The 13,350-nt window shown below is 59.5% G+C and overlaps 2 protein-coding genes across 2 annotated transcripts in view; both read right to left on the bottom strand.

Moving 5' to 3' along the window:
* Positions 1–9: 9 nt before the first annotated feature.
* On the bottom strand, positions 10–6,156 carry rad50 (DNA repair protein rad50). Its single transcript, XM_037220555.1, is given in 4 exon segments — positions 10–1,684; positions 1,796–3,637; positions 3,639–4,280; positions 6,014–6,156. Coding segments are annotated over 3 exon segments (3,837 nt in total). The 5' UTR covers positions 4,254–4,280; positions 6,014–6,156; the 3' UTR covers positions 10–304.
* A 772-nt stretch (positions 6,157–6,928) lies between these two features.
* Nipped-A (Transcription-associated protein Nipped-A) overlaps positions 6,929–13,350 on the bottom strand; it is a 113,398-nt gene continuing 106,976 nt past the window's right edge. Inside the window, 8 exon segments of the mRNA XM_037220554.1 lie at positions 6,929–7,912; positions 8,558–8,708; positions 9,178–9,346; positions 9,754–9,895; positions 10,594–10,737; positions 11,056–11,244; positions 11,663–11,775; positions 13,085–13,281. Coding sequence (XP_037076449.1) covers positions 7,835–7,912; positions 8,558–8,708; positions 9,178–9,346; positions 9,754–9,895; positions 10,594–10,737; positions 11,056–11,244; positions 11,663–11,775; positions 13,085–13,281 — 1,183 coding nt within the window. The 3' untranslated portion in view covers positions 6,929–7,834.

Here is a 13,350-nt window from a genome sequence, read left to right as displayed (position 1 = left end):
GACATAATAATGACGTTTATTGACATCTCAACAACTAGCTAATCGTATCAAAATGTAACGTCTGGAATAACGCGTAATCGTGGCAAAGTACACTCAAATATCACCAAGCCTGTGGGCTACCAAAACAACACCTCTGTGTTGTCTCCCACAGCTCATCTCCAGAACAAAAAGTCGCTCTTCCTGGGCGAGTATGTCCGGATAGCTTTTACTGCATCCAGCAGCAATGTCGTAGCTTGCTATGGTATTCTCAGATACCGGCCGCCGTGCCCGCGCACCAGCGAGCCCGACGCGTCACGTGTCGCGTCTACATGCTGGAAGTGCTGCACTTTGTGATACGCGACAAACCGCCTTCATTCCTGTGCACCTTATAGAAACGGTCGACGTACTCGGTGCGACTGAGCGCGGCCAGGAAATCCTCATCGTGCGTGATGATCACCAGCTGGAAGTTCCTCTGCACGGCGCGTTTGCGCACGATGTGCTCGAGAGCCTGGGCCAGGCTGCCGATGTTGGCACGGTCCAGGTTGGTGGTGGGCTCGTCCAGCGCCAGCATGCCGCAGTTGACGCCGAAAGTCTCAGCCAGCGCCATGCGAATGATGAGCGAGGCGAGCACCTTCTGGCCGGCGCTGCAGCGGCCGCGCATCTCCAGTTCGGTGCTCTGCTTCACCATCACCACGCGGTAGTTGTAGGTGGTGCGCCGCGAGTCGCCCGAACACTGGTCCGTCTTGATCTCGATGTAGTCGATGTCGTTGCCCTGGTAGGTGGCGCGCCACAGCTCGCGTACGATCACGTTGATGCGCTCCATCCGCTTGCTGTGGAAGCGGATGATGGCATCGTCCAGCGCCTTGGCGTACGTCTGCAGGTCCTTGACAGCCAGACTGTGGCAGACCAGCTCGAGCTTGCACTGGCGGTAGATGCGCTCTGCGCTGCTGAACTGCTCCTGACTCAGCTTGCGGCTGCGGTCACGGACAACCTCGCGAATCTGCTTCTGAGCACCCTCCTCACTGCACACAGTCATGGTGACACGTGAGTGCTCCGCCTCCAGGCGGCGCCGCTCCTCGCGCACGCTGTGCGTGTCGTACCCGGCCAGCTGGCGTTCCAGCCCGGCGATCGCCTCCAGGCTGCACTGCTCCTCGCGCCGCTGCCGGCGCAGCTTCTTGTGATCGTCCAGGTCGCGCTGGCGGCTCTCCTGAGAGCGCAGGTGCTCGCGGCACGTGTCGATGTTCTGACGCAGTCGCGCCGCCTCGGCCGCGTCTTCGCGCGCCGTCTCAGCCAGGTCGCGCAGCTGCCGGCGCACTGTTAGAAGCTCTTGCGCGCGATTGTCGCGAGCGTACGCCAGCAGCGCATCGTTGAAGCCACGCAGCTTATCAACCTCAGCGCGCACGGCCTCGAAGCCGCTGCGCTGCTCCTCCTCGCGCGCGCGGCCCTTGACCGTCGCCTGCTCGCGGCTGGCAGTCGCCGCCAGGTACCTGGCCTCCAGGTCACCGGCCTCGCCCTCCAGCGCGGCCGACTCGGTGCGCAGCGTCTCGTTGGCGCGCTCCAGCTCGTTGCCGCGCCGCTCCAGCTGGCTGCGGTCCGCCTGTAGCTTCTCGAGGCGCAGCCGCTCAGCACTGACGTCGTTGCGCTCGTCACCGAGCCGCCGCAGCTCCTCGTGGTACTGGTGCAGGCGCGCCTCGTCGCGGCGCCGCTGGGCGCGCGCGGCGTCGGCGCTGGTGCGGCGCGCCTCCAGCTCGGTGCCCACCTCCTCGGCCGAGCGCTCGCTGAGCCGGGACGGCAGCCGCGCGCGCAGCCGCTCCACGTCGGCACGCAGCTGGCGCACGTCGCGCTGGCGCTCGTCGATGCGGCTGACGTCGGTGCGCAGCTCATCGGCCATTCGCCGGTGACGCTCCGTCTCCTGCGCCTGTTGCTGCAGGGCCGCGTGACTCTGCTGCAGCGCACGCAGCTCAGCCTGCGCCTCCTCCAGCTGCGCGCGCACCGCCGGCAGCTCGTTCTCGCGAAGCCGCTGCAGATGATCGTGCTTAGGCCGTAGCGTCAACAGGTCGTCGTAGCGCTCCTTGGCGCGGCGCTTCTTCTCGTCGGCCTCGAGGATCTCACGCGGCAAGCCGTCCATCTTGCGCCTCAGCTCGTCTACCAGTTCGGCCGCCTCACCCGGCGTCTCGAAGTCGCGGTGGCAGAGCGGGCACGGCTGCGCCCGCTCCAGCCGGTCCACGTAGCCACTGTTGAGCCGCTGCATGGCCACCAGCTGGCCGTGGTCCTTCTCGAGGTCAGCGGCTTGTGCACTGACGGCAGCCAGCTCGGTCGCCAGGTCGGTGCCCTGCAGCGTGGCGTCCAGCTCGCTCCTCTCCTCGGCCAGGCTACGCTCCAGCGAGGCCAACCGCTCTTGCAGGTGGCGCTGCGTCACCTCCTGCGAGTTCAGCTTCTTTTGCGAGCGCTTGAGCTCGGCTTCGTTCTTGTTGCACAGAGTCAGCAGGCTGGGGCACTTGGCAGTCAGGTGCTGGCTCAACCTGTCTCTAGGCACATCTGCCATGTCCAGGGTGGTGAAGGTGTCAACATTCTTGTTCATAAGGCGTCTGATTTCGCCTTCCTTTTTGTTCAAGCTCTCCTCGTGGATGGCCAGTTCATTTTTCACCGACAGATTGGCCAGGATGGCGTCTTTTTCCGCCTCCAAGCTTCGAATTTCCCCCTCCAGGGCGACCACTTTCCCCTCATTCTCTCTCAGCCGTGCCTTGACGACATCCACGTCCAAAGCGTTTTTGGCCGTGTCCATCCTGGTGTCAATGTTGGCCAGTGTCGCGTCCAGCTCCTTCAGCTTGGATGACGAGCCGCGCGCCGCCGCCAGCCGCTCCTGAATCTCCTTACCCTCGGCGTAGTTCGCCTCCAGCTGCGCCCTCTTGTGGTCCAGCTCCGACTCCAGCTTGGTCTTCTCGTCGCGCACCGTGTCCACGCGAGCCTGCGCCCGCTCCAACGCCGCGCTCACTTCGGCCGCCACTCGCTGCTGGTCGGCATCCGCCTTACGCAGCACCTCCTGCATGAAGGTCATCGCGGCACGCACGTCCTTTTCCGTGAGCTCACCGGTGGCTGTCGGTGCCTCCCTGCCATGCCGACCGTACAACTCACGCACCGTGGAGTCCCGCTCTACCCGCAGGTGCCGGAAACGCTCCTCCTCGGCCTCTCGCTTGCCCAGTTGCACGTTCAGTTTGCTGACCGTGTCCTTGTGCTGCACGCTCCTCCTCTCCACGCCCTCCAGCAGGTCCTGGTCGCGTTCAGCATCGCGCTTCTTCTGGGCCAGCGAGGAAACCATCTGCTGCATCATCTCGTCCAGCTCGGCCTCGGTGACCTCTGAGCTGACCTGCAGACAGCCCGGCCGCTTCAGGTTCTCCTCCAGCGACTCGATGTTCCTCTTCAGCTCCCCCAGAAGTGTCTCCTGTCTGGTTTTCTCCACTTCTATTGCTCCCGCTTCTTTTTCGATCTTCTGAAGCCTGCGTAGCTCGGTAATAAGCGTTTCGCACTCCTTTTTATACTTGGCCACTTTGTCTTCGCTGACAGCCAGACGGGACCTTTGTGTACTGATTTCTCTTTTCAAGAGTTCCGCTTCCTCATGATCCTTTCGAGAACTGTCTGCCTCGGCCTTTTTCACTCCCCACTGTGTTTCGGAGGTCTTTCACGTGATCCTTCATGCTCTTGATGCATTTCAGGTACTCCGTGGCGTCAAAAATCGCGTCAAAGCGCTCCTTTAGCTTCTTTCCTTCATCCAAAGGCCAGTTCGATTCCTCCTGGTGGCAGAAGATTACGTAGTTGAGTATCGGTTTGGTTACCCCCAGCGCCACAAACATCTCCGCATCAAAATCGGCACACTTTTTATTAACGCTGACAGGCTCCTTTCCCTGCTGCATTCGTGTCAGCGTGCCATCCAGGGTCTTCACCGTGATCTGCCTGGCCTTCTGCGTGCCCTCAAAGATACGTTGTGCTATCATCTTCTCTCCGCGCACGTTATTGAAGACCAGCTTCACCTGGGCCCGGACAGTGGCTTCCTTGGCCATCGTCGGGTCGTGAATGAAGGACTGGCCACGATTGGAGCCGGGCGGCATGTCGCCAGTGGTGGCATACTTGAGAGTCTCAATGATGGTCGTTTTCCCGCAGCCGTTCTCACCGAGTATCAAGGTCAGTGGCGAGAGAAACTTGAGGTGGCCTCGGTCCACGTCCTTGGGACCGAAGCTGCGGATTCCTTGGATCATCACCCCATCCAGGGAAGACATGTTGGCTTGCTTGCCTCTGTATCAGGCCTGACAGAGAAAAGCCTGTCAGAAGAGGGGCACTTCTTGGAAGCTGAGGCATACATCTCTCAGCAGGTGAAATAGCAATATCCATGACAAGCAATAGTGGAAACAATCAAATAAACAAGCCAGAATCAAGCCCTGTCTACAACCCTTCAAATGTGACTAGCTGTAGGCTTTTTTGAGACCATCTGACTCCATTGACCTTGCACATCTTATATCCCATTTCAGTGTTTTTCAGATTGATATTATGGCCTGGTGCAGCATACCTGAATTTGTACATGTTTTATGTGTTTGGGAGCCTGGCCAGCTCAGCGGAGTCAAGCAATGTTTGCTACCATGGCTGGCCCTCCTAGAATCACTCTGTGGCTGTCCCCCCGTCAAAACTATTTAAAGCAAGTGGTGCTTTGCATGTACCAGTCCCCTGGGCTGCAAGGATAACAAAATAGCATGTTATGTAGCCTGCCTTTCTGAACCAACTGCACATTGAAGTTCCACATGCCCAGCATTTTAACAATACTAATCCATCTGAAAGGCCTGTGCCAAACTCCAGTCATGTGATGCTGTGAAGTTTTACTTCCAGTACTAACTTGTGACCACATTGTGATATCAAACACCTGTCTGCTAGTGACTTTCATGACTCTCCACCTGTTATTGGATGCATAGGCCAACGCCAGCATATGAAAACAAAACATGAATACAGCTGCTTGGCAGTTTCATCAGGGTTCTTGGGCTGAAGGAAAAACAATGGAGGACAGGGGCCAGACATGTGGGCATAATATAAACTAGACACCTCATTTCAGCAACAGCCTTGGGGATACCTGGGGCAGGGGAGGGCCTCTAGGCACCATATGACTTACACATCACAAATACATAATGACTACAGCAAAAAAACAGACTGCAAAACACCTACCTGCTGAGTACCCATCCAAACATCTATGTGGCATCAATGTGACAAACATGGCAAACATGTGCCTAGCATTTCAGGGTTAAATGTGCTGGGTTCTAATAACATTTTACTTGAATAGACCCCAGGCATTTTTGCTTGAAATTTTGATAACACATTCAGACACCTTGATGCACTGGAATTAGTGGTGAATATGCATCAAAACTGAGACACTCATATGTACAGCATGTATGTGCTGAACCTGGTGCCACAGCCACCTTTTTGAAGGACACTGCTTGAGGTAACAGGGTCCTAATATAAGTAACACACATTTTTGCTGCAGTCTGGCAAAAAAGTACTTCATCTTTTGGGCCTGGAGCCATATATTCCATGGCCAGGACAATAGCATGCATGGTTTGATGACATGCATGAATGACTGAACTCCATTGAGAAGTCCCATTGATACCTGTGACCTGCATACAAATGGGCAAAATGCACAGAAGGGGCATAATGGCCAAGCGATTAGAGCCTTCAACTCCAATATGGAGCCTGGGGGCCCCAAGGCTCAAACCTGATGATGGTGTGGGCTTTGGGACGGTAACTACAATGGTCATGTGACATCCATAGGTTTGAACCCTGGTTGTACCACGGCCCACAAGTGCCAGTTTTGCCTCTGCGGTCACTTGCACTCCCCCTAAGGTCAACGATAATGTGCGGCGTATTTCCTATCCAAACATAAAAGGGCAATAACAGGGGGTCACGGCCGAAGCACTCGTGCATAGGGAATGTGGAAGGGGCGGAGCTGCGTCGCATGCATACAAGCTCATTTGGGCGTGCAGACCGCTTGAGCACTTACAAGCATGTGCTTTATCTCGCCGCCAAATTCAGCGCTTCGAAGCGCTTCACAGCATGCTTCGCTGTACACTTTCAAAACACAAACTGGATCTTCAAATCCAACGCGCTTCTTTGCTCCCTTCAATCGGACAGCCTTGCCTTCAATCCCCATTCCCGCCAAACACCATTGACATGCTCATGGGAAGCTCGCTTTGCTGGCAACGACCACGGTGACGTCACTGGGAGGCGGTCGCGAGGAGCGGTGGCAGCAGCGAGCGCGGAATGGAGGCTGCTGGGGTGGGACGAAAACCCGACCAGGTGACCTCGAAGGCTCATTGTCTAAAAGCAATGACATGCCAGGGCTAAATCGTTTTGGCTGACCTTAGCCGGACTCTGCCCAGTTCCGGCGCCTACAGCAGCGGGGAATCACCAACACAAGGTCGTCGAACAAAGAAATGTGTCAGCGGGAATGGAAAGACGAGCAGTGCGCTCATGGTTAGCATGAAACATCTCTCATGGGGTGCTGTACGTCTGACAACTTGTGCATCAACCAGTAAGATTGCGTCCAAAGTGGTAGTTTGACGCAAAGTAACCGGATGCAACAGCGTGCTGATAAATGGGTAGCGCTGAGCCAGTCAGGATCCCCGCATTCTGATGTCGACACCGCTGGTGCGCACTTTCCGGGGAGTTATTTATATTATGATTATAGCTTGTTTGAATGCATGAACAGGGTAACAGGCAACAGGCGGTTTCTGCTGCTAAAGGCACATAAAAGCCAGACATCCCTTCTCATAGGGCCCTAGGTGCTGACCTACCAGTTACGCCGTTCCAGTGCGGGGGCTTTCTCCAGCATGGCCAAAAATCGCGCCGTCTGACGTTCTGAGGTCATATATTTATAACCCACCGGCCACCGCTCCCATTTGGTCACAGGCTCATATGATGTCAAAACGCATTTATTCCATATGGACCTGCCATGGACATGCGTAAAGAACAATGCTGCCATTATTAGAAAAGGCGAGAGATCATACGATCGAGTGGTGCGCATGCCATCCTATACACATTTGCTAGGAAGTTGGAGACGACTCGCAAAAGCTGCAGCCCGGATTTACATGGAAGTGGCGCCTGAAGATGGTTCTGACCCATGTGGCATGATTGTCCACACTGCGCGCGGGGTTTCGTGAAAAGGCTATACACAATATCCATCACAATGAAAATGCACGTGGCACACGCCCAGTGACGCCAATTTCCGAGCCACGAGATATACGACACTGCATGTACACCAGACCGTGAACATGTCGGCAGCGTTATAGCACAATACCGCACCAGCGGCGGCAGCATGACACCCCCTTACATACATACACCATACAGCGTGACACCATGACGGCAGCACACACCATTCAGGGGTTCCAGGGCCCCAGAGCTCAGGAAGCAAGGCTCGTGGGCTCGGGAAGCAGGGCTCCAGGGCCCAGGAAGCATGGCTCCAGGGCCCAGCAGCCTCCAGCTGCGCCAGCACTCCGCGGCCACCGGCTACTGGCGCGCCCTTTGAAAACAAATGGCAAAGTAGACAGGGTGAAACGAACTCGACCGAAGCCAGAAGGTGCTGCGCTGTTCGCCCACCTAAGAGACACAACAGCTGGGACCCACGCCGACAGATAACTGCGGCCTGATCTTCCGACGCGGGTGGGAGGCAGTGGCGCGGTCGGCCGGCTCCGTGGATTTCGGCCGCTGAGGGCGCCTGAGCAGCCGGCGCTGAGCCCCGCTGGGCCCGTCCAGTGCGGCGCTCTGCCAGCGCCACACTGCTCGGGCCGCCACACACCGGGCCGGCAGCGCGCGCAGGCAGACGCTACAGCCACGGGTGCCAGACGGGGTTCATGCGGCACAGGTTGTCGTTGCAGGCCGCTGCCGCCACCAGCGTGCTGGCCTGAAACACGTGCAGCCAGGGCGTCAGGGGGGCGCCTGCCGTCGCGTGGCAGACGCAGCTCCCAGCCGCAGCTCTCTGCACCGGCCGACGTGACACGCCCTGCGGCAGGGCGCCGTCCGAAGCACGACACAGCGCGCGCTGACGAAGCCACTCATCAGCCGGCCGCCAGTCCCGCCTTCAGGGCGAAATTCTCACCAATCCTATCGCGAAGGCGGCATGGGACGGTATCTTGTCCGGCCAAACGGTATCACTCTGGCCATATTAAATCAAGTATGCCATCCTCCGCGACGAGGCAAAACCACCAGAGCTCACCACAGATCAGTCGAAAACTTCGCCGACGACGCGCAGACAACACCTGCCACTCCCGTGTCCGCATGCACAGGAGTACGACGGACGTATTCCCCACGAGCATATTCCCCACGAAACATGGCAAGACAATCATGCTCCTTTCCTCACGCTCCAAAGCGCCTTGCCTACCCACCATTCTCACGCCATGGCCTATGCAGCTGCGGCTCTGTCGTGTGCATAACCAATGTGCCAAACATAATCCCAGCCTTACGTGAGCCACCGCCGTCATGCGCAGGCCATCGGCCGCCTCGGCCGCGTCCACCCGGCCGGCCTGGGCCAGCGGCAGCCCGCCCTGACCTTGCTCTCGGCGCCCTCGAAGGTGGAGAGACTGCTGAGCCGGCCGCTGATGACGCTGACCGCCTTGGTGACGAGAGAGATGAGCTGTTCGCCGCTGATGTCCGGCTCTGACGCCTCCTGCTTCTTGCGGTGCCACGCGATCATCTCATCCCTGTCGCCGGCCGCAAACCCCCGTCAATGGCCCGGACGGCATAGCTGGGGCAAGGCTGCGTGCATGGACGGAGAAGCTGCCGATGCCCAGTCCAGCTCAACGGTACCCCCTTCAGCAGTCCAACCCGGGCTGACAGAGGCACGACGCGCGTTACAAACTGATGCAGATGGTGAGATTTATCTAAGCGATTTATTTAAGCATGGTCCGCAGCGACCTTTCCCTGAAATGATCTGAGCGTACTTTCGCGGCGGTGCATGACCTGAGCGTTCTGTGGGTTGGCGTGCCTCACCTGAGCTTCCTGTGAGGTAGTGTGCCTGACCTGAGCGTCCTATGGGATAGTGTGCCTAACCTGAGCGTCCTGTGGCGTGGCGTGCCTGACCTGAGCGTCCTGCGGGGCGGCGTGCTTGACCTGAGCGCCCTGCGGGGCGGTGCGTCTGTTTTGACCCGGGTATTCTGTCGGGCGTCTCACCTGAGCACGGCACGCAGGATGGAGGACAGCTTGTAGTTTGGCTGCGAGAGGCAGCGAGCGGTGGAGATCATGGCTGCCGTGAATGGGCCCATCACGCCGATCTGGGTCATCAGCTCGGCCAGATTCGGCGTCAGGCGGAACGGGACTGGCCGGCTGGCCACCAGCTCTCCTGCACACAGACACAAACCGAGCCGCAGGTGATAACGGGACTGGCCGGCTGGCCACCAGCTCTCCTGTACACAGACACACACCGGGCCGCAGGCGATAACGGGACTGGCCAGCTGGCCACCAGCTCTCCCGCACACAGACACACACCGGGCCGCAGGCGATAACGGGACTGGCCAGCTGGCCACCAGCTCTCCCGCACACAGACACACACCGGGCCGCAGGTCATAACGGGACTGGCCAGCTGGCCACCAGCTCTCCCGCACACAGACACACACCGGGCCGCAGGTCATAACGGGTGCGGCGGCTGGCCGACCGAAGCTTTGACGCCTGCAGCGAGGAACAGGCAGCCGAATTCAGAGGCCCCTAACTGATCTTCCTTCTACCCGCCGCGTCGCCCAGTGCAACTACCTGCTGCATCGCCCAGTTCGAACTTGAAGTAGGAGACGGCGACCAGGCCGGAGTCCTGGTGGATGTACATCATGTCGGGCGAGAGCCGCGTCAGGTGCAGCACGTACTCGGCCACGCCCAGCAGCGACATCTGCAGCGTCAGCTGATCGACGCAGGGGAGCGCGGTCAGCGCGGCCGGTACACACCGCACGCGCGCGGTCACGACGGCCACGGCCGGAGCGCCGGAGCACAGCTGGCAGGAGACTAGCCACAGCTGATGCAGACTTTAACGCGATGATTCCCGCGGCTGACACCCCACACACAGTGAAGAAGGGCCCAGCCGCAGCTGCCACAGCGAGCAGGTCGGCGCGGGTCCAGCCGCGGATGGTCAGCTGGCATACAGAGGAGAGGCATGACAAGGTGGAGCGCTGTCTCCACACCTGCAGCTGCGCCACACCATCCACACGTCAACAGCGACCGAGGGGAGCCGCTGCTTGGGCCGACAATAAGACCCGACTGAAGTGGACCCCAGTCCTGCCTCGCGCCCCACACGAGATGCGCGGGGAACTTCACCCGACGCTCAGTCGACGTACAATTGTTATTCCATCCCAGCCTCGCTGTTATCAGCAGGGAAGGTGAGCCAGGCTCGCGGTTATCAGCACGGAAGGTGAGCGAATCCCATCAGATATTTGAGCGCGCCATGGACAAGGGTCCGGTAGGACTCGCCATGGACCAGGGTCCGGCCGGACTCGCCATGGACCAGGGTCCGGCCGGACTCGCCATGGACCAGGGTCCGGCCGGACCCGCCATGGACCAGGGTCCGGCCGGGCTCGACTGCGTGTGGCCAATGCCAACCAATACCGTTTTGCGGAACATCCAGTAGGCGGTAGCGCTGGGATAGGTGAAAAAGGCCCAGTCGCGGAGCAGTGTGCGCGGCACCATGGTGTTCTGCACTTCCCGCAGACTCTCGCGCAGCACGCGGTGTGAGGTGCTGCCCCCCTGCGACTGCAAACACACACAGCGTCAGGATAGCTGGCCAGGGGAGCTGGCCACACTGAGCCGGTGTGCAGCGGCAAACACGAGCAAAGAGGTCAGGTCAGTACACAGTTCTGGCAGCTGGCACCAGACCACAGTTCAGTAGCCGGCACCGAGTCACAGTCCAGCAGCCGGCACCGGACCACAGTCCCGCAGCCGGCACCGGACCACAGTCCAGCAGCCGGCACTGGACCACAGTCCAGCAGCCGGCACTGGACCACAGTCCAGCAGCCGGCACCAGACCACAGTCCAGCAGCCGGCACCGGTCCACAGTTCAGCTCCGCCCACCTGGATGGAGGCCAGGCGGTCGTAGTAGCGGGAGATGGGTGCGTCGTGCTCGATGCCCTTGTGAACGCAGCGCTGCTTGTAGATGTCGAGCAGCGCCATCGATGAGAGATTGTCCTCGATGAGGCGCATGTGCGGCGAGACGGCCACCACGCGCGGTACTGTGTAGCTCAGGAAGCGACGCGACGTCTCCTGCCGGCGGGTGGCGGGTCAGCGCCGGCGTCGGCACCCAGCCGCCGCCCACGAGCCGGTCAGCACCTAACCCGGCACCGCCTGCACGGCACGGCTAACGCCATGGCCGGTGGATGGTCGGCGCGACCCTCCAAAGCCAACCCCACCGCTGACAGTGACCCGTCCGAGCGATGAGCCACGCTCGGGCCCGATGACGCACTTACAGAGACTGACAGGTGGCGGTGCCGGCTCGTTTTGACCTTGTGTTGCAAAAAAACCAACAACACGCTCAGGGCACACCCGCCCCGGAAACCATACCACATAACTCAATAACGAAATATGAAAAGATCTGAAAACATCGCGTCCATCATAGACAGCACAACACCGGCCGGCCGGCGCTGTCGGTGGCGGGCGGCGGCTCGGGGAGGCAACGGCTGACCTTCATCTTGGCCAGGTAGTGGTTGATGATGCGCTGCAGCTGCAGCACGCGCTCCTCGCGGCGCGCGTCACTCAGACCGGTGTCATTCACCACCAGGTACGGGTACAGTTTGCCTGCCGAGAGCATGGTTGTCAGGCGCACTTTCGGGGACGCCGGTCTCTTAAATCGTTCATAACCAGGCGCTGGGAGACCGTGCCTAGGGGAAGCGTCACTATCAGATGAATCCGCTCTGCAATGAGGGCGGTCTCTTAATGTTACTCCCCACCTGACCGGGGACAAGCGCAGAGAAGTCGTGATGGGACGGGCGATGACCGGTGCAGGGGAGCCGTGTGTGGCACGAGAGATGACCAGTGCAGGGGAGCCGTGTGTGGGACGGGAGATGAACAGTGCGGGGGAGCCGTGTGTGGGACGGGGATGACCAGTGCGGGGGAGCCGTGTGTGGGACGGGAGATGACCAGTGCAGGGGAGCCGTGTGTGGGACGGGAGATGACCAATGTAGAAGAGCCGTGTGTGGGACGGAAGATGACCAGTGTACAAGAGCCGTGTATGGGACGGAAGACGACCAGTGTAGAAGATCCGTGTATGGGACGGGAGATGACCAATGTAGAAGAGCCGTGTGTGGGAGGGAAGATGACCAGTGCAGGGGAGCCGTGTGTGGGGCGGGAGATGACCAGTGTAGAAGAGCCGTGTATGGGACGGGAGATGACCAGTGCGGGGGAGCCGTGTGTGGGACGGGAGATGACCAATGTAGAAGAGCCGTGTGTGGGACGGAAGATAACCAGTGTAGAAGAGCCGTGTGTGGGACGGAAGATGACCAGTGTAGAAGAGCCGTGTATGGGACGGGAGATGACCAGTGCGGGGGAGCCGTGTGTGGGACGGGAGATGACCAATGTAGAAGAGCCGTGTGTGGGACGGGAGATGACCAGTGTAGAAGAGCCGTGTATCGGACGGGAGATGGCCAGCGCTGGGGAGCCGTGTGTGGGACGGGAGATGACCAGTGTAGAAGAGCCGTGTGTGGGACGGGGGATGACCAGTGTAGAAGAGCCGTGTGTGGGACGGGAGATGGCCAGTGTAGAAGAGCCATGTATGGGACGGGAGATGACCAATGTAGAAGAGCCGTGTATGGGACGGGAGATGACCAGTGCGGGGGAGCCGTGTGTGGGACGGGAGATGACCAATGTAGAAGAGCCGTGTGTGGGACGGGAGATGACCAGTGTAGAAGAGCCGTGTATGGGACGGGAGATGACCAGTGCGGGGGAGCCGTGTGTGGGACGGGAGATGACCAATGTAGAAGAGCCGTGTGTGGGACGGGAGATGACCATTGTAGAAGAGCCGTGTGTGGGACGGGAGATGGCCAGTGTAGAAGAGCCGTGTATGGGACGGGGGATGACCAATGCAGGGGCCCCAGCGCGGTGTCCGTACCGTTGTTGCCGCGGATGAACAGGCGGCGCGCGGCCGTGCCGTGCTTCTGCACGATCTCGACGCGCGGCATGAAGCGGGCGATGCGCACGTAGTAGTGCGAGTGCTTCAGCTGCAAAAACTCGCCGGGGATCTCGATCTCGGCCGTCTGGGAGCTGAAGTTGCTCAGCCAGCGGCACTTCTCCTCGATCAGGAACTGCCTGTCAAACGCACACGTACACACGCATTATCAGAAATATCGCACAACTTGAGATCGGCTCTGCTCAACT

This window comes from Pollicipes pollicipes, unplaced genomic scaffold (assembly GCF_011947565.3).
Source record: "Pollicipes pollicipes isolate AB1234 unplaced genomic scaffold, Ppol_2.1 Scaffold_4295;HRSCAF=5057_pilon_pilon_pilon, whole genome shotgun sequence".
In the NCBI taxonomy this organism is placed as follows: Eukaryota; Metazoa; Arthropoda; class Thecostraca; order Pollicipedomorpha; family Pollicipedidae; genus Pollicipes; species Pollicipes pollicipes.
This window is presented reverse-complemented; position numbering and strand designations above follow the sequence as displayed.